General features: G+C 39.1%; 2 protein-coding genes across 2 annotated transcripts in view; both read right to left on the bottom strand.

Moving 5' to 3' along the window:
* Window positions 1-21,154, bottom strand: part of iars1 (isoleucyl-tRNA synthetase 1) — a 57,804-nt gene that overhangs the window by 28,490 nt on the left and 8,160 nt on the right. Inside the window, exons 9-18 of the mRNA XM_079242508.1 lie at window positions 20,102-20,162; window positions 18,710-18,805; window positions 16,771-16,893; window positions 12,682-12,773; window positions 10,621-10,719; window positions 6,093-6,219; window positions 3,656-3,729; window positions 1,806-2,000; window positions 1,608-1,694; window positions 545-628 (exon numbers count right to left, since the gene is read on the bottom strand). Coding sequence (XP_079098634.1) covers window positions 545-628; window positions 1,608-1,694; window positions 1,806-2,000; window positions 3,656-3,729; window positions 6,093-6,219; window positions 10,621-10,719; window positions 12,682-12,773; window positions 16,771-16,893; window positions 18,710-18,805; window positions 20,102-20,162 — 1,038 coding nt within the window. The remainder of the gene's footprint in view (window positions 1-544; window positions 629-1,607; window positions 1,695-1,805; window positions 2,001-3,655; window positions 3,730-6,092; window positions 6,220-10,620; window positions 10,720-12,681; window positions 12,774-16,770; window positions 16,894-18,709; window positions 18,806-20,101; window positions 20,163-21,154) is intronic.
* On the bottom strand, window positions 14,849-15,985 carry LOC306757561 (vimentin; the record flags this gene model as incomplete). The annotated part of the gene is made up of 1 exon (XM_079242648.1): window positions 14,849-15,985. One exon carries the CDS (start codon window positions 15,983-15,985, stop codon window positions 14,849-14,851), a length of 1,137 nt encoding a protein of 378 aa, XP_079098774.1.

Below are 21,154 nucleotides of genomic sequence, written 5' to 3'. Positions count from 1 at the left end.
GAATGAATAAAGGTGAAGATTTGCTGTCACCTAACCAAAGTTTGGAAATCTAAAAAAAATAAATAAAAAAATAAAAAAAATAAAATCTGTAAGTGTCTGTTTTAGCCTATCACATGCTCACTTCTCACTCAACATCTTCTGCTGCTGCTCATCCTGCCATTATGGGTGTGTGGTGCAACTTTAATTTGAAGAAGTAGAGAAAAGAAACAGACTGTCGCCTTCTGCTCTTTATCTTAGCAACTCACACTTCAGTGTGTATGTGAGCATATGGTGCAACTGCATAGTGGTTTATTCATCAGGCCATATGGCCGTAGAACACTTACTGCTCAGGGCAAAGGAGAAAATGTACTAAGGAGGACAAGTGCACAGCATGCACTAGTGTGTGCAGGAATAGGGACGATACCATGTTAAGTGTTGACAACAATTCAGACCTTTTAGAGCCGTGCCTGCTTATAACATGAGGTAGCACACAACCCTACAACCGACACACAAGCAAAAGCACGTTTTGAAGATACACACAGTCATACTCAAGCACAGAGCTGACCTGAGGGCATCCGCTCCATAGTTCTGCACAATCAGTCCTGGATCTGGGTAGTTCTTCTTACGCTTGCTCATCTTCTGTCCATCGCTGCAAGAATAAGACAAGCAAAGGCATTATTGCACATAAACACGCATGCATGCACAAAGTAGCATGTTGGGAACCATGCACTTGGTATTCAAATTAGCCAAGTCCTTCCAGGTCAGCAGGCCTGTGAGCTCAGAGCGACATTTAGACCCCAGGGCTGAGAACAAGCAGCCTTGCTGTAGAGCACCTCTGAAAGCTAAATGTTACAGCACACATTAAAGAGTAATTTGAGTAAAGGCTTGATGATGACGAGGGCAGAAAAAAAAGAAGGTGGTTAGCAGGGTATAATAATAGTTGTTACAACAATAAATACTTATTCATCATCACTTTTCAACACTTTTACAATGTGCTTTGCAGACATAAATGCAACCTGAAAAGCCAGATAAGCCGAAATTAAAGTCAAGCTAGTAGAAGACAGAGAAAGAGCCACACTCCTCCTGCTGGACCAATAACTAACAACAGATATTATCTATTAGGGATGTGTATCTAACAACAACTCAAGTTTTAATTTGATTCCTATTTTTGGGGGGACGATTTGATTCAGAACTGATTTTCAATTAAAACAGATTGATTCATAATCATTGCACTTAGGTAACAAAAGGTGCCAATTTCCAAAGTAACTCCATTCATCTATAAGTTGGAAAGAACTGGGAAATTATTCGGGCCGATTTGATTTCAATTGTGACATGTACAAAACAGCCTGAGTGAGAGCATGAGGCAATGATAACTTTTAGATGTTAATAACTTTTAAGTCTCTCTAAAATAAGATTTTTGCTAAAAGGTTCAGTTACTATCCTAAATAACCAGTCTGAATGATCACACTCACTGGTGGATCTGATACTGAATCAACAAGATACATTGGCTTAAATCAAATCAAACTTTATCTATAGCACACTTTATCACACATCATAAGAATTAATCCTCTTTTTGAAAGTGTACTCCTGGTTCTAATCAAAGTTGTCTGTGAAGTCAGAAGACTGACCTAGCAAGCACAAGTCCATTAACAATGACGTTCTTGAAGGGTGGTTTTCCAAACAGTGCTGTGGAGAGAACCAAAAGGGTGTAGAACCTGCAAAAAAAAGATAGGACAACATTTGGTTAACTTGACGATGCCAATAGTTCATTTTAGCAACCTAGCCATTGTCTGTTCATCAGTCTCAGTGTCTCATCCACAGTTTACCATCCTCTGGTCTGGTCGATGCCTTCAGCGATGAAGTCTGCTGGGAACGTGTCCTCAAACTCCCTTTTGTTCTCGAATGGGTAGTGAACTTGGGCGTAGGGCATGCTGCCGCTCTCAAACCAGCAGTCGAACACTTCTGTGACCCTGCGCAGCACACCCTTACCACATCGTGATGGTATTGTCAGGCTGTCAATGCTGGACAGACAAAACATGGACAGAAAGAGAAAGTGTTCAGTTGTACACAACATTTATGGGCATCCAGGCTTTTTAAGTGGTTAGACTTTCTAAATACACTTGAGCTGCTGCTTTCAGATGCAGAGACATCATTTATCCTTTCAGATTCATGATTCATCTGGTGAAAAAAATCTTCTTTAGTAAATTGTGCTGAAGAAACAAGTCTGATGCAGCTTTACTGCTTTTAACAACAACATAACTAATTAAAACACAAGTTAAAGATCATAAAGTAAATTAACTTCAGTTTTCTGAAAACAATCTGCACTGTAGCAGTACTATGCTTCTCCTAATAGCTTGGATTTTAGGCCTGCTGAGGGAAGGGAGAGTGCTTACAAGGACATTTTCCAAAAAGAGGTAAACTTATTTTGTGAGTCGTGAGTTGTTAATGTGCCATTTCTGGAGGTTTAAAATGTTTTACAATAGGTACAGAGCTATAATCTTCATTAGGTGACCACTTGACACTTTTTATGGTGATCCATATATCTTTCATATGAAACTTATTGTGAAGTGTTTGCTCTCCGTTTAGACAGATCAAATGATTTTTTTTTTTTTTTATGTGCAACAGAGTCCACAGAACCTGAGTACTTGTTTGCTGGGATTGGATGGGTAGTTTTTTTTTTCTTTTAAATTGCTCATGCAAAGGTAAAACACTAACTTTTAGTAACATTCAAGCAGCTGACAGGAAGCCAGTCATCTCCATACAGCCTGCCAGCTACATTAAGACCCTCTCATTATTATGTAGTTCTATCAAATCTTTAGTTGGGTTCCTTGCTTAACAACACTAATGAATGTGTGCATGCCACGGGACACAACCACGGCTACAAAATTATACATTTTATTCAAATACATATAATAAATAAAATCACATACTTTCCTGTAATTTTTAAGTTAATATTGACACAATGAAAAAACATTGATGAAAAACTATACCACAAAATAGACGGTTTTAAGCAGGAAAACACCCAAAAAGCGGCAGGGCAGTGGCCCTCCAGGACCAGATCTAGACAACCCTGGTTTATTAGCCTGGCTCAACTAAACAAACCAGCCAGAAAACTGCTCAGTGTCTCATTAGCTACACAGAAACGTTTACTTAGTGCCACCTAGTTAGAAGGTGAGGGGGATTAAGTGTGTTACTTTCTGGTGGGACTAGGGCTCTTAAAAAAGGGAAAACGGAGACATTTACTGTTAAAAATGAGCACATATATCGCACGGATGTTGACTTTTTGGATCATTCTAACTTTGTTCACTCAAACCCTGGAAGGTGCTTAAACCCTCAGCTGCAACTTTAATCATTACAAAATGCAGCCACTGTTTAATTATGCAACATTTCCATTTTTTTTTTTTTTTTTTTTTAACATGATTATGAAAGTGATTTGAAACTATAACAAAGTAAGCCTGATGATGTGGACAGCAAGAAAATGTTCAAGATGTTGTGCTGCTTTAACTTCTTTGGGTGCTCAGGTTACATATTAAATGTACTGATATGAACTAATTTTATATCAAAAACAGCAATTTGTTAAGACTAAAATAATTCGCATCAATTTTTTCAAGTATAAAAAAAACAAAACACACTGATGGACTCCGTATGTGTTCAAATGGCTGATTGGCTGACTCACTTTTCCCGATGTAGATCAGTTACTTTGGCTCCTGTCAGCTCCTCCAGTTCAGCTATTGACCCCACACACACCACCTGATGAATGCATATAAACAATACACACACAGCATAACTTGGGTGAACAAAAACACAAAACAGCACTCAAACAAAAAAAAGAAACTGTTAAATTATAGAAACACAATTTTTAAAAGAAAAATTATTCAGTAAGATGATATTCAGTTTGTTTCCAATCATTTTATTCCGGGCAGAGTTCAACTGAACACGTAATCATCAACAAAGCTGTATGGATTTTAAACTATACATAACAGTGCATTTGCGTACTGAAGCATTATCAAACTATCAAACTGCTTTTACCTGGCAGACAAGTAAAAGCAGTTTGATAGTTCAACTGAAGAAATAATGATGGGTGCCAGTGCAGCTATAGCCAGCGCCCAATTGTGGCAGACATTTTACAAAGATGAACATGTTATCTGATATGTAAAGACACCCTAACTACAATGTATAAAGTTGTGTGTTTGTTTTATAAACTTTATACATTGTAGTTGTGTGTTTATGTGTGTGTGTGTGTGTGTGTGTGTGTGTGTGTGTGTGTGTGTGTGTGTGTGTGTGTGTGTGTGTGTGTGAGAGAGATAATGACGGTACATGAATACTGTGTCTGTACACAGACATTGAATGACCTGATGTCCATTATAAACCAATAAAACAAAGACACCATGGATTCTTCATTGAATGTATCCTGCTCCTCTTGTTGATTTGTACTGATTTTATACATTTTAGATACATATTTACAGATTAGATTAGATAGTATTATATATATATATATATATATATATATAATATCACTATCTGTGTGTGGGTCAGAGAAAGGTGCGTGCATAATTCAAGTGGTACACATACAACTGCCCACGGCCATCTGGTTGGCATTGCTAGTTGGAGGAACATATGGGTATACTTTATTGAACCCTAATGTGCACAAAATTTACACTCTGGCCAGTTCAACACGTTTAGCTCTGAGAATCCAAGTTTCTGTTGAATAGGGGTTATTTGGAGGAAGAAGTAGACTATTTGTCCCCTGACAGGAAATTGCTCATTCCTGCTTTTAGTTGTCATTAAATATTAACTTTGTTTGAACCTCTGCATCAGAAACACAGTTAAAAGTAGGCCTTCTTCAATGCACTTCCCGAGTAACTTCACCTTACAAAGTATGATAAAGTGTGTTATCTGGTCTCCTCAGAGAGATAACCTGTAGTCTCTGTTCTAGTTTTATCACAATGCCAGGTAACATGGCCCAGATACAGTCCTGCACCTCACCGTTAGACATATAAGAGGGCGTAGTAAAGGCAAACACACCCAGACAAGCCACGGACAGGGAAACAGAACAATAAGACACCGAGACAGAAAACATACAGCCACACACAGAGTAACACAGACGCAAAGATGCTTACGGCTTTAGATATGGGAGTGTGGTTTGCTGCTGAAGGGTGTGTGAAGGAGGCACCAGGGAGTGCAAGTGTTCTGGAAACAGTCACAATGCTATTTCCAGCAAGCAGGTCGTTTGCTGTCCCTCTTTCAGCCAAGGGACCAACTCTTCATTTTTCAAATGCTCAAATAACCCAATTCTGACATCTGTATTCAGTTCAGTGTACATCCTGTAGCCAGCAGAGTTTGGCAACATATATCCATAATAAGACAAACATTTACAGTTTGGCTCGCTTCTCTGCCTCTTTTTTTTTTTTTCCTTCCATCGATTTTTCTCCTCCTCTTTTTCATCTCTCATTTTTCACCTCCTCATCTCCTTGGCTGCTTAATTCCTTCCTTCCCCATCCTCCCTTTATTTCCCATGTCTTCTTTCCATTAAACCTCAATAACTGTTTGTCTTGAAACCTTCTGATGCTGTCTTAACTGGCTTGACAGGAAACCAAACATATTTTGATGCGTGTTTATTTGCTGTTTACATTCATGAATCATTCATTGCTGACTTTATGGAGGCACTGTTTGATGGTGCCTGAGGGGCGCTGACTGAATGCAGCTCAGAGTTATGCTGTGCTCAGTTTTCCACACCACGATCACCTAACTCTGCTATGTAACCAAGTCTCTCCTACACACACCTCCACACACAAAACAGACCAGATATGTGTAGTTATGTTCATGTCAAAAAGGTCAGCGATATTTAAATTTTAAATGTGGAAATTTAGGTACAAGATAGTTTTCATACAAAGCTCATTTCTACGGTTAATAAAAGTTTCTTAATTTTTAATCATATCTGGTTGTGCTTAGCCCAGATTATGCCGAGTGTCGCCAACGCTACTATCAGCTCCGTCAGAGAAGAATTAGTGACTTAGTATTTCTTTATGCCACAGACAAACAGTGATCTCTAGAGAATACCAAGACACATTAGCAGCATTAAGACCATTTAAATGTGTGTTTGTTGTGCTGACCTCCTGAAAATCATCGCTGACCCAGAGGGGGATTGGTGTTCCCCAGTAACGGTTCCTTGAAACTGCCCAGTCTCGTGCGTCTCTTAGCCAGTTTCCGAAACGCTTTTCACGCACAAACTCAGGAACCCTGCAGAAACAGATTATGATGTACTTTCACATGTCTGAATAGAATAGTAAAATACAGAGGAAAATTGTTGTCACCAAGTTCATAAGAAACAGCAATTCAGAATAAAAAATACAAAATCTTACCGATCCAAAACTGTTGTCCACACACAAATTGTACAAATGTTTAAATATATGTTCTTTCTGTGATTTTTACAGATGGAGCTGTCATGCACAAAGAATTTTAGATTCGTCTAACCATAGAGCATCATCATCCTCATCATCAAACTGAATAAAGCCACTGTGTCTGAGAAGTCCATATAACTGAAATAACATTGATGGACACAAGACGTGGACTCCAAATGTGATCACTTTAACTCTGACTGACTGTCCAAGATGGCAACAACCAAATACCAAACTCAGAAGTTACTTTTCTCTTTTATTCAGTTTTAAATTGTAAATTTCCTTTCAACCAACACTTCAAAAGAGACATTGTTTTGAGAGTAAGAGTGCACATATCTTGTACATGAATGTGCAGTGAAGTTTCTCATGACCAAATATCCTCTCTTTCCTGAATTGGCTTCCACTTCTTTATTTTTAGCCATGAAAATAAACTTAAAGTTCTTTCCTTATGAAGCTTAGCTATAAAGGTTAACATCTCCTCCAAGGCATCTTCCTCTGTACTGCCTTATTCTCTTCTTTCCTTCTCCCATTTTGCCTGAGCTGCTTTCCAGCTCTAATTCACCATCTCTCAATCTTCTGTATTTCCTCTCATTTTTCTTGCTGCACCAGGCCATGCTGCTGCTGCTGCTGTTGCTGCTGCTGCTCAGGAGAACAGTGCAGTGGGGAGTATAAATCGTCGCCAGGATCCACGCGCTAAGCAAAGAGTTCATCAATTCCCATTTGCAGGAGTCATTTCTATTTAGGCACCTAATATATCAATTTAATGATTTTTTTTCCTCTTTTTTTTTCTCTTCTGCTGCTGCTCAACACCAAGTCTCTATTCTTTACCCTCCTTTTCTCAGTTTATGCTAAACGTAGAATTTAAAGTATACAGTCTTGTGTTTAAGACAGAACATTTATTTAACGTGTTAAGGCTTCCAGCATAAGTCACAGATGACAGGCTTGGATTCAAACAACAGATGGGGAGAAGATGTGGCCAGTGAAGCCAGCTGAGTCAGAGGAAGGGAGAATGACAAAAAATAAGGAATTAATAAAAGATTGGGTTAAATGACTCAGTGAATGTCCCATTATAGCTAAGCAACTGTAACTCATTATGGAAGTTTTGTCAAAGTTTATTCATCTGTGTTGCACCGGAGCAGAATCACGGTTTCAACCCTTTATTAATCCAAAAGCACAACAAAGTTGTATTAAGAAGACTATTGATCTGTAATTCAGCTCTCTTTAATAGTTCAAATGTAAGCTGCAGATGCTGGAAAGTCTTACTCAATCATTTACAAGCAGTAGTCCTTGGCACAGATCTTCTTCCAAGGGCAACCCCAGTTTGTTTATCTTACCTGTAACATTTTGACCCCATGATTTTTTTTTTTTTTTAAACATTGTTCTAATTTTTGTTTTTCCTAACCTTTATGCATGTATGTATGCATAGAAGTTATTTTTCACTTGGTTATAATGGGTCCATGGAAGGAATACCTGTATAATAGCGCCATAACTGCAGGCACAAAAGCATGACTGACCCGCACACGTACCCTGGAGCACACTGCAAATAGGAGGGCTGCATGGGGAAGGCATGCAGATTACTCTCTTTAACTGAAGTTAAAGCCAAAAGATGTGCAGTTTAAATGAGAGAACCATCATCCCCACTTCCTTGCTTGGTTCAATAAGGGTGTTGAGAAAGGGGGACTCCACTACATGTATGTTTGTGCGCCTGAATTGGGCACTACTAGGCTAATCAATGCTCTCCTTTAGTACCGACAGGTGTTCGCCAGCTCACCGACTAAAATTAACGTCAGACGTGCGTCTATTTGTTGCTGAAAGAGGCGATGCTGCTTTCTTTAGATGATAAAGTTCATCACTGACAAACTGAATTTCCCTCCTTCAGGTGACAATAGTTCTGCTACATCTCTCTGGAGGTTAGTAGGTGCTTGTTAATTTAGCATTTAGCTCACCTGTAGCCCTAGGTGTGTACATGTGCTCCATGGAGTAGGCTATAGTCTGGCACATTGTTAATAAAATCCTGCTAATCTACGCAAAATATAAATGAAGAAGAAAAGTTTTGGTTATCCTAACGTCAGTACAAACTCATAACCACTCGGACCTGCATCTGCTGCTGTCTGAACAAGTGGAGAGTATAGGTGGATCTTTACAGCTCAGTTCATTCTATGCTCTGTCCAGCAGCAGACCAGGAGCCTGTGAGGGAGACTGACCTGTCCTCAATGGATTTACTAATCCGGAATAGATTGCATTGAAAGATATGAAACAAACCTCAACTCTACTAAAATCTTTCAAATAAAAAAAAGGCCATCAAAGACCTTTGCCGTCACCATGTTTCTACCTTTGTTAAATCTCTGCACCCCCTAAAATGTTGGTCATTTATCAGATTAAAGATCAAATAGCTGCATCTACATAAATGCTGCGAATGACAATGGGATATATAGAGCCAAGCCAGTGCTTGCTGGAACCTGCAAACAGGAGACTACTGACAACAGGAAGAACTAAATCAATGGAGAGGTTGTGAACAACAACAGCTTGAAAGATGCCTTCGCTGGAAAGCAGCATCACACGTGTAGCTACATACTGTAGTTAATGATGTCTACATTGTGACTGAAAAGCACTTGGAGAGCGCTGACCTCGGCCAAGCAGCTTGTTAAGAATCCTTTTAAAAATTCCTGTGTCCACAATTCTTTCCAGATCACTCACAAAAACTTTATGGAATCTAAGTTAAACCAAGACAAAAAAAAATAAGAAAAACAAAATATAAAAATCCACTTTTTGTGTAGATAAACAAAGGAAAAAACATAACCTTCTTGGCAGATAATATAGCAGTGTAAGAGGACACAACATCCAGATTCTTCATTGAATTCATCCAAATTGTTGTCAGGACTTGATGGTATTCAGCATGTTTTGTCAAAGTCTTAATGTCCTGAAATGATGTTAATAAGGCTAAACTTTCTTCACTTTGAGCCTCAAAAGATATTAACTTCCCTATGAGCACTCTATCAGTCATTAACTCATTCTGACAGGCATCTGGAGACATCATGTAACTATTGACACTCAGCTCGAGTGTCCACTGAATAAAGAGGAAATTAAGAAAATCACTGAGAATGTGGTCATCAGCAATGTTAAAAAGTACTCTCTCCTCTTCATGACAATGTGCAGTTATCCATTTATTTACATGTTTTTAATACTTTCATCCATGGATTATACATTTTTCTTTTGAATTTTGCCATTGTTAGCTTTGAATGTCACTGTAAAAAAATTTTCACTCAAAATGCAAGTGAAGTCCTTATCTTGTTATTATTTATCTACAATTTCATCAGTTCTGAAAAGACTGATTGCAATTTCTTTCTTTTTAACTAATAACATTCAGTCAACTAGTAGTCAAGATATAAAAACTTAGACTTGTTTCTCACAAGAGAGCAGTAAACCAGCTTCTTTAGGATTATGAAATATCCTGCATGCTGAAAATGCTGTAGAAAGGGCAGATCTAACTCTACTGATGATTATGTTCAGAATCAGAATAGCTTGAAAAGGCCAGTTTGGTTGGGCTGTACTGTAACAACATTTTGCCCACCTTTCTTATAAGAGTAAGGGGTAATGGACTACATGCATTTCAGCTCGGTTTTCCAAATTATCTGGCCGAGATTATACAAAACCAGTTTTGTAGATAAGGACCGTTGCCTTTAAAGTGGCGTGTGCATCTCAGCCACAATATGTGTGTGTGTGTGTGTCTTCACCTTCCTAACGGCTAGTCATTCATCTCAGTTTGACAGTCCCATTACCAGAGGCAGCTACTGTGGCTCAGGAAAGAGCACTGGGAGCACCACGGGTAATACCACTTAGCAAAGCTGTCATGCTGATGCTTTTATTTATTTATTTTTTCTTTACAATTAGCACCATGCTAATGTTTTCTACAAAAAAAAAGTTGGCCCTGTGAGCTTAACTTCTGTAACAAGAGGGTAAAATGCCTTGAGCATTTTAGTAAAGACACGGCAACCTCTTTCAGTTGAAATGTATTACCTTCCCATTCATGATTTCTCCACCCAGTGATGACTGTCCTGCAGAGACAAGCCAATGACTTGATGTAGTGGTGCAGCACTGCAGATGTAATTGTTTTGGGACTGTATCTGATATCTGTCTTGGCTCCAAGCATTTAAGACTACTTGTTTGGGAAAGAGTTCATCGCTGCCATTTTACTGTCACTGAACTCCAAGCCAGTTATCACATAGTTCAGAAAAGATCTTACCAGTAGCACTTTCCATTGCAGTCCAGCAGTTTCTCCACCATGTGTTCCACCCGCACAAACCAGCTGGGGACAGCTTTGTAGATCAGGGGTGTGTCAGACCTGAAAAATAAAACAGCTCAATACATAAATAGAACCTAAGGCTACACATATATATTTATTCAATGTCAATAAATTAATTTAGAAATCATCATTTTGATCATCAGTTAAAAATAGGAAAATTTAGTTCAAATACAGGAACATGTGTGGAGTAAAAGTTGTATTTCATCATGAATGTTGTTTTTTGTCTGAATGAATATACTGTATGTCTTTAAAAAGGTCTTTGCAGTCACTGTCCAGGTTAAAAAAATCCTTAAAGTCTTTCGTTTCCAAGGCAAACACTGAGAATTACAATATCACAGAAAATTTAGTTGGGGTGGGTGTGTCACATCTCATCTTCATCGCTAGTCAACACAGCTTTATTAGCCAGATTAGTGTTGATGATTAGTTAAGGCAGTGTCCTCTTTGTTTTACATTTTAATGTGGGTTGAGATGAATATTAGACAGCTGTCAATTCTAAAATGCATATGGCCATTGACTGCATGCTCTGCAATGAAACGAAACTTTTACAAACTGAAAAACATGACATTTTTTTCCAACAATAATTTAAATTCATTGAGAGAAAATTATTCACGTGCTACTACTGAGTTTATCTACACAATATATAAATGTGTGTGGTGTTTTATTAAATAAAAATATATATATGCAGCTGAAGGAACTTGGATTAATGAGTGATCAAAGCTTAACTTTGACAGCAGTAGTCAATAGATATCACATAAATAAATCCAAGTCAATTTTAGACACATTTCAATGAATAATACCATTCCATTGTCTACCGCTTATCAGGGGTCGGGTGTCAGGGGCAGCAGTTAAACAGGGAAGCCCAGGCTTCCCTCTCCCCAGCCACATTTGCCAACTCTGCGGGGGGGATCCCGAGGTGTTCCCAGGCCATCCGAGAGATATAATCCCTCCAGCATGTCCTAGGTCTTCCCCGGGGTCTCCTCCAACAGGGACATGCCCAGAACGCCTCACCAGGGCGGAGTCACGCAGGCATCCTAACCAGATGCCACAGCCACCTCAACTGGTTCTTCTCAATGTGGAGGTGGGGATGAAGGTTCTCGATGCAGCGGCTCTACTCTGAGCCCCTCCCGGATGACAGAGTTTAAGGGGAACCCAGCCACCCTGCGGAGGAAACTCATTTCAGCCACCTGAATGTACGATCTTGTTCTTTTGGTCACAACCTACAGCTCATGACCATAGGTGAGAGTAGGAACGTAGATCAACTGGTAAATAGAGAGCTTTGCCTTCTGGTTTAGCTTCTTCTTCACCATGATGGCGCAGAGTTTGCATTACTGTTTATTTCACGCTCCATCCTTCCCTCTGTTGTGAACAAAGTAAAACTAAATTTGTTTCTTTGTTCCTCTTTCTCTTCTTGCTTATTAGAAATTTTCCAAGTTATATTTAAATGCAAGTTTGTGTTAACCTGCAATAAAGTAACTGATGACAAATGATAGTAGTGGTTTGTAACACCCAACCCAGCTCTACATGGCTGTTTCTTTTTGTGGCTAAGGAGCACATCTCCGTAGGTTATTTGATCTTGTTCAGGTCAAGCTGCAGCTGATCCAAGTGGAAAAAGTGAGTTGGGCCAGTGAAAAGTTAAATGTGTGCGTTTCTACACATCCTTGATGGTTACAAAGTGTTGCGGGAGCGAGAGAGTTGCTGTGAAATGATTCTGTCCGGAGACCATAAAAGCACTACATGAAATAGCAAAACTAAATGGTCCAAAACACTGACCTTTAAATCTTCTATTATGAAAAAAGCCCATTGGTATAGGAGGAGAAAATCATGTAATTTCATCAGGTCTGACATCTGCTACCTCTTCCCATCTTTTCCACCATGGAGGATTATTCTTTAACAGTTGTATTAAATGGTTAACAGTAAAAATGAAGCTGTGAACGTGAGTCAGAGGACTGCATTGATGGGGCTCAGATGTATAAGAGTTGGAGTGAATTCTGTATGTCTCACCTCCAGCAGAAGGGGTAACTGTGTTTAAAACTGCTTGCATTGACCAGGCGACCCTTTTCCTTCAGCCACTTGATGATGTTCTTATCAGCATCCTTAAAAAGAAACACAAAATAATGGCATTTGAAAAAGCCAAACTTTGTTCTCCTCTAGTTGAAGTCTAGCGCAACAACTTTAACTCTGGCTGGCTTTGACTTCTCTGAGCATGAACAGGCCTTGGAATACTTTCACATCACAACAAGCGAGGTTAATCCACTAGAAGTAGGAAAAAAGATTTATTTTTAGTTTGCAATTAACTCTAAAGCTAGTCAGCATTTTTGTTTTGTAGCACCTGCAGGATTTGTCTTTACTTTCTATTAATGGAAGAATTGGTCCCCTTCATTTCTGATAAACCTATTTGTCAGTTTTTTTTTATTTAACATATAGTGTAGTACAAAAATATTAAAGATCATAATAATTTGTTTTTCTTAGCCATATTTACAGTAACAGTTATCCTGCACCTTTTAAACAGGGTGGAAGAAACTCGAGTGAAATTTCTTCCAAGGAGACGGCAGCCTCTGAATCCCTAAACACAATATCACTTGGTGCACGGCCAACCCAGACCAGTGACAAAACTCCCCAAACAGAAAACTTGTGTGTTTTGTGATGCTGTTTACCATTTATGGCAAACAATTTCATATGCAATCATCAGTGGCTCACCACATAACACTTCATCTTCTTCTAACAGTGCAATTCACAGGCAGCTCGTAAATATAATTACTCAGAAAGGTGCTCAGCAGACGGTTTGGTCTTGACCTCTTCCTAAAGATAAGGTTATTTATTTCATACCTATTTTTAGCTGGGAAGAAATTTTGTTATTGTCTGAACCAAACTCATTAAAACATGAAGATGGATCTGTAAAGATGATTATGATGATGATTTTTTAATGTAAACCTACAAACCAAGAGAGAATTAACATGATAAACTACTCAAACATCATTCTCACTGAAGCAGCACATGGCCAGGGTTTCAAAACGGTTGGATCATCAGTATAAATACAAAACCGATCACCTATACAACCAATTGATTTAATAAATGTACTAAAATTAATTAGGCCTGACTTTGTAAACGCTGTTTTTCAGCATATTCACTGTGCTGGAGCTGAAACAGCATAAAACTGGGAGTAAATAAAATAAATATTGTACCAAAGTATCAAGTATAGCAAGGAGGTCAACACAGGAAAAAATGATCACTGCATCATTTTGTATGCACTCACATAAATCTTTATTAACTAATACTTAGTCATCATTAGAGTAAATGGTCAACAGTTGTCTGTCATCAAAACATTGAAAATAAAATTGAATTACTGTAAAGACCAATCATAACACTAAGGTTATAAGTTCTGCTTCATTGGCATCGAGTTGAGAGGTTCATTGTAAAGGCAGCAAGATTCCAAAATGTGGACAGGTGTGGCAGTGTGATGGGAAAAAAAGTGAGGATCCATAGCAGAGAGAAGTGACAGGAATGACAGCAGGGCTGACTTGGCAAGAAGAGTGAGGGAGGTAAATTTAGAAGGAGTTCTGCAGGAGTAAAAAAGAAAAAGGGATGGGAACAAGGAGAAACGAGGACTGCCAAACAGAAACGAGAGGAGACGCAGAAGAGGAATGATAAGGACACAAGGTGATTGTAGAAAATGATGTAAACATTTTCAGTAATGGAGGCTGTAAAAGACTGGCAAGTAAGCAAATATATAAATGTGATGATGATAAATGACAGGGGATAAAAGTGGGCTGGGTATCATAATCCCAATAAAATTCTTGTACAAAGAGGTTTTTTTTTTTTTGTTCAACAGAAAATCTGAAACTGTGCAGAGGTACAGAGAAATATTAAATATTTGGCCTTATGTCTTAATCATTTTCTTGTTTGCAAAAAGCAAAATAAAGGAAACAAATAGTGAAAGCTAGCATCTCTGCAACATAGGTGTACATGAATCCTTTGTTGCTTAACCAAAGCTCTTCTCACTGCAGCTGAACATTTTTAACCATACCCAGTCTAGAGATCATGGAGTAGATGGGGAAAAAAACTATTTAGAGTCCTTGTTATTACACTGAAGAGATCTTTCTGCTTCATGGTGCACTGCAGGTCTGCTTTGGGATTGTTCTGGACTTGCCACAACTCTCACTCTGGATTTCTAGACATCTTTGGTAATTCCAAGCCTCTGTTCTTCTCCTTCCAGCAGCTTCCTGTAGGTTGCAATCTCTGCATCCAGCTTCAGCTTAATATGCAGCAGTTCCTGGTAATCTTGAAGATACTTGGTCATCTCCAGTTTGGTGTCACAGAGCTGGGTCTCCAACTGAGCAATGACACTCTCTAGAGTCCCCACCTTATCCATGTGGGAGATCTCCATTTCCTCCAGCTGCTGCTCCAGGGCGGCATTGCGAGCCCTCAGGCCATCGATCTGGTTCTGTAGGTCGGTCACCTGGTTATGGAAGGTTGTAATCTCGTCTTTCATAGTCTTCATCTGTTCCTCATGTTTCCCAGCATGCTCCTTGAGGGTGTCAAACTTGCTCTTGTACCACTTCTCAGCTTCCTGGACGTTACGGGCAGCAACGGCTTCTATTTCTGCACGCATGTTGCGCAAATAAGCAGCCAGATCAGGGCGATCGCCATCAAGCTCAGCCGTAATCTTTGAATCCTCAATTTGCTTCATTAGGTCAGCCACCTCTTCATCGTGCAGCTTCTTGAGAAACTCAATCTCAGCCACAAGCTGTTCTATGCGCTTCTCGAGCTCAGCCTTCTGCAGTGTGGCATTGTCCACATCCTGGCGAAACTCCCGCAGAATCATTTCTGCTTCTTCTTTGAGAGCCAGCTCCTCATCCAGCTTTAGTTTCCACACTTCGACCTCCTCTTCGATGTAGCCTCGTTCAATATCAGCCGCTCCTTTCTCATTAGTCAGGGTCTCAATCAGCTCTCGCAACTCCCTGAACTTAAGATCATATTCTTCCCCAATGCCTGTGGGGCTTCCCTTGTAACGGCTCTGCAGCGAAGCCAGCTCAGCTTGAAGGGCGGCATTTCTCTGCTCCAGTGCCTGGACCTTTGCGATGTATCCAGCAAACTTAACATTGAGTTCCTGCATCTCCTCCTTCTCGTTGGCATGTTGCTGGTGTATCTCTGTGCCCAACTCAACAGCAGTTCCGCGATAACCAGAGCGTCCTCGACTGTCATACGAGGTTCCACGGCAGCGGGAAGGTGATGGGCTCTGAACCCTAACTCTGCCACTAGAGCTGCTAACTTGCAAGCTCTTTTGGGTGTAAGATGCAGCTCTCATGATGTGTAAAACAATGGGCTTGTTTTTGAGCTTGCAGGGGGAAGAAAAAGAAAGAACTGCTCTCTTGCTTTCACACGTTGCCCGCGTTGAGAATGACGCTCACTCAGATCACCTCGGTGTTTTTATGCGGCAGTAAAGAATGTCTCAGACAGCCTTGAAACTCGCGCTACGTTTTAACACTTTTCCAAAGTGGATTATGACAGACTCTCGGAGAACTGTGGCTGCATGCTCTTTATTAGCTAACGCTGTACTGTTAGTGACCAGGCAGTTCCAGTCCACTCCCTGGCCTCGGCACCAGGATGTGAAATAGTGATCACATCGTGTACGACTGCTATTTTTAATTCACTATGCACTTAGGATGGTAATGCAGTTGGGTGTGACAGAACACAAAAGGGTATCCAGTACACTGGTAAACCATGATAAAGTGCTTTGACAGCACGTTCACTAACACAACTTTGTCACGCTGCTCTGATTCACCAAGTTTTACAACTAAATATGCTTTATAACAAACGCTCCTAAAGCACCCAGCACACAGCAAGGAGAAAAGTGCACATATCCCATAAATAAAAAGGGGAAAACTCATCATGGAAAGATGCATTTTCACCAATAAACCAAAAGAAAATGAGAGCAAGTAGGGACTGGGTACCAATAACTGAAAATTAAATATGAAGTAAAACATATAGAAGTATTGTTGAGGTGTTTGTCCTGAGTATCAAACTAGTGGCTTCAAGCAAGAGTAGAATAGCAAACCGTATCTCCATGTAAATGCATGATGTGTCACTCACTTTGACATACTGTCCTGCAAAGTCAGTGACCTCTGAAGTAAAGCAGCCAGAGGCATCCACAGGGCAGATAGGAGCCTGGTCCCTCTGGATGATGTTGTATTCACTGCACACCCTGTAATCATCCTGCAAGCAGAATAACACAGTTAAGAGTTGGATTTAATGGGTGATGTTATTATCCAATTAATGTTTTCTTCTTGATTTCCCACAAAAAAAAAACTCATGAATGGATAACAATCTTAAAAATTGATTAAATTATTATGTATTAAATTACTAAATTTAATGCTAATAAAGAGACAAACTCAATATCAAGTTTCGATAATATTGCACATAAGTGCATCGTATAATTAGCCCTTTTGGAGACCTGTTTTACGAGTTTAAAAGGTATGTTATGACTGCATATTAAATTCCTTGTTGAGCTGGACACTTTTTACAGTGTTGAAACAAGCGCTATTGGTATGTGACAGCTATGCATGAAAGATATGAGCACTACCCAGTTCTAAATGTAATTTGTATTCAAACACCCTGTCAGGATCCAAGATCAATGACTCATGGGGTCATTTCACATCTAGTCATAACAAAATAAAATTTGAAAAATGTAGTTTGGCAGTGCTTTTCCTCTTATTGTATATCTCCAGTGAAAGCATTTGTTTCAGTTTTTTTTTTTTTTCCCTTTTAAGAGAATCAATCAATGTGCATCTTACCACTAAACATCCACTAAGCCCTGTAACCCAGACATTTAAATGTAAATTTAAGAAAAGTGTTAAATTGTAGAGTGTAGCTAACAATCCTAAAGATGCTAAACTGCAGTAAAATAGGCAAAACTAGTTGCCACAGTCACACACAGCTTTTAAGAGTCGCATCCATCTACCCAGGACAAGGACATCTTACCTTTTAGCAATGCCCCAATACATCTGATTACTCTCAATATGTTCATATTATTATTATTTTGTCTTATGGGCATTTTTTGCACTTGCCTTCAATGGAGAAACCAACTAGCCAACCAATAAAAACTCATCAGAATAGCTTACCTACTGAATGGAAACCTGACAAATCACAATGAATAAGCGAGATTTAAGCATTTTCCAATCACGAAAAAAAGTAGAACAAAATGCTCTTGAACAGACGTTTAATAAATCCTTCCTCAAACAGAATACATGTCATTTTACATCGAGTGCACAAAAATGCTGTTCTGAACCAGTTACTTGACTCTTGACTTCAAGTTTTTATCTGCAAACATTTAAGTTGAGTTTGAGTGATCAGCATATTTTTATATGATGCAATCTCCAGAAGAGGCACTGGAAGGAAAAAGAAATCCACAAACTAAACATAGAAATAAATTTAAGTTTACTGGAAAAGTTAAGACAGAGCAAAAGTGACCTGGTTTTCCTGCTCAGTGGACTCAGTATGGGCAACAGGACTGCAATACAAACGCAGTAGAAGCAACATGTCTCTTGTGATGGGTACATACTTTAGTTTATTCATGCTAAATTAAACCCAGCGAGTGCTGTGTATTATACTGTAATTAAAGGAGGAGAGTGGGTGTAATGAGGCTGACGGGTAACAGGTGGAGTGCAAATATAATGACCAAGGGTATCAAGACAAATAGCCAATACAGTGCACAGAACAGATGGACACCTATGCTTTCAGGAACCACAAAACACCATATTTCTGCAATTTTTATTATTTCTATTAATATTATTAACTCATTTTAGTCCTTACCTTGTTTTTCTACATCATATGCCAACAATTGTGATTCCAAATGTGTTTATTAAATATGGAGCACGTAGCTACAGTTTCCACAACCATAGGTTTAATGCCAAGAAGTGACTGTACTTTAATGATGACCAACATTAGAGACAACTTCAACACGATAATTAGCAGTACTTTCAAAAGCAGCAAACAGAGAAAACCAAAAGCAAAATTTAAATATGACACTCACAGCTCCAAAGTAAGGTGCTTGGTGGACTACTCCAGTGCCCTCTTCCTCCTTGACGTAATTATCCGTCACCACCTGAAATGCTCCTTTCTCCCCGCACTACAGGCAATAAGAGATTAAAAGGAAACATAAATAAAACAGTGGTGGTGGGGGGCGATAACAGTATGTGTGGTAAAGGTCTGAAATATTGCTTTGTAAACCATAAAGTAATGATGTGTAGAAAAATGACTCCCTTTTGGGAGATTATGTGTTGTTGGTGAATTGTAAATATAAAGGTTGTCTATATCTATATCGATCGAGCGATAGATAGTAGGGGTGTCATGATTCTCCAAATCCTCGATTTGATTTGGTTTTCGATTTTAGGGTCACGATTTGATTTGACTCTCGATATTTTTCTCTTTTTCTTACAGCACAAAGACCTCTGACATTTTTAGACTTGTCTTGTCTATGATCATTTGTTTTCATTAACTTTTGTACAGTAAGTCTTATGTCAAAAGATGGGCTACATTTAAGTGATGCAGTTTTCATTATTCTTGTGTAATATATCACATTAGACACTTATGGTCAAATTTGAAATTATTTTAATATTTACAACAAAGATGTAAAAATAATCTTGTCCTCAGTCAAGTTAAAAAAACAAAATAACAATAATAACAAAAATGAGAAGTCAAAAAGGGTGCCTGCCATCTAGTGACTGTGGTCTGCTGCTATAAATAGCCCTACATCGTTAGTTGAAGCATTCGCACGAGCTGATGTCTGTAGAAGCTTTATTGCAAATGAGGATGGAATAGTTGGCTGGACCAGTCATCGTGTTTTCCCCGTTGTCAAATCTAAATCTTTGTGATGCCGGCGAATGTGCCCTGCCATGTTTGTAGTGTTTCCCGTGGCCAGGTATGGTACACGCACATAGCATATCGTACACACTGTGGCCGTCTTGTCAACAACGCGAACGTTGTTCACATAACTCACCGGGAACGCAAAATATTAATAGAAGCAGGAGCAGCTTGAAGATACCGTGTGTCCTTTATCGGCACTTGCCATGGTGTCATAAAGTGCAGGTTAGCTAACGGGTAGTGTCAGCTATAATATGCAGCGACTTCATGCGCTTTTACTTGTTTGCACACCTCCATAATGTATGTCAGCCTAATCAATCGCAATTGTAGACGGGGAGGGAATGGGGAAACATACACACACAGACAAATTCACAAAAACCAGAGAGAGGGAGGGGAGAACATTTCATTTAAATGTTCGAGATCATGACAAAATTTCGATCGATTACGGTTAAACAAACAAACAAACAAACGGACAGACGGACAGATAGACAGATAGATAGATAGATAGATAGATAGATAGATAGATAGATAGATAGATAGATCTGCTACACAGTCTACCAACCTTGGAGAAGTAATGAAAAAGGGGTTTGTATTTTTTCCCTTTCAAGACCTTGCCAGGAAACCTAAAAACACAAGAAAACACAGTAGAGAAAAGAAATATCTACCCAGAAACCTAAAATTCCTACAATACACAAGTCTGCTCATCTGCCTTTAAAACAATACATAACTTTTAAGGACTGTGCTCCTATTGAATAAGGGAACACAGCTGAACACTCTGATTATAGATTAGCTCTAGAACATGGGAGGGGAGAGGACAGAATAACCTGCTGTGACTCCAGACATCAACCCCACTGAACAACTGGAGGATCAGCTTGGTCAAGCTGTTGATGCTAAAGGGACACAAACCTACTGATTGACTTCCATTGACTCCTTGTTGAGGAGTCTTATTACTTGGGGCACTACCCATATTTAACTGTTTATCTAGCTTTACTGATTATAACTAGTTGTAAAGGTGACAAATCAGGTTGTGCAACTTATCATAAAACACCCATTGATATCATTAAGAGGAAAAATAATTAGCTAAGTACAAATTACTTTTTACAATTGAGTTTAAGGCAAGAAAATTGTTTAGCAAAAGAAAGTGATTCCTCTGTAAAGTATCCTAAACACAAACTGTTTTAAGTTCGGACACCCAAAAACTACATCAAGATCTTCTTAACCTCTGTTTAAGGGATATACAAGTACTGGCGGCTGAATAAATGGTAATGCACCATTTATGTAATAGCCAATAAACTAAGCATGGCTGTGTCCCTGTGTATGGGGAATCTGTCCTCATTTAATAAGAGCAGCAAGCTGTCAAGAGTGTAACATTTTTACTCAGGATGGTGTATTTATTGCCGGTTAATGTGTCTCCTGTATGAAACAGGTGGTAATAAATCCTTAAATCCTAAATATGCCCTTTCAGGTTTCAATACAGCCTGCATCCATTATTCATTTAGGTCTTGTCCTCATCTCACGCTGCCTCATTTTAGCTACAATGTACTGCACTCTCCATTTGCTCCAGAACCATCCACTGGGCTGGGAGATTGGGAGTTTGACTTCCTTTATGCTGCAA

Source organism: Telmatherina bonti (genome assembly GCF_933228915.1).
Source record: "Telmatherina bonti genome assembly, chromosome: 6".
NCBI classification, from domain to species: domain Eukaryota; kingdom Metazoa; phylum Chordata; class Actinopteri; order Atheriniformes; family Telmatherinidae; genus Telmatherina; species Telmatherina bonti.
The sequence above is the reverse complement of the archived record's forward strand: the minus strand, read 5'-3'. Positions and strand labels throughout refer to the sequence as shown.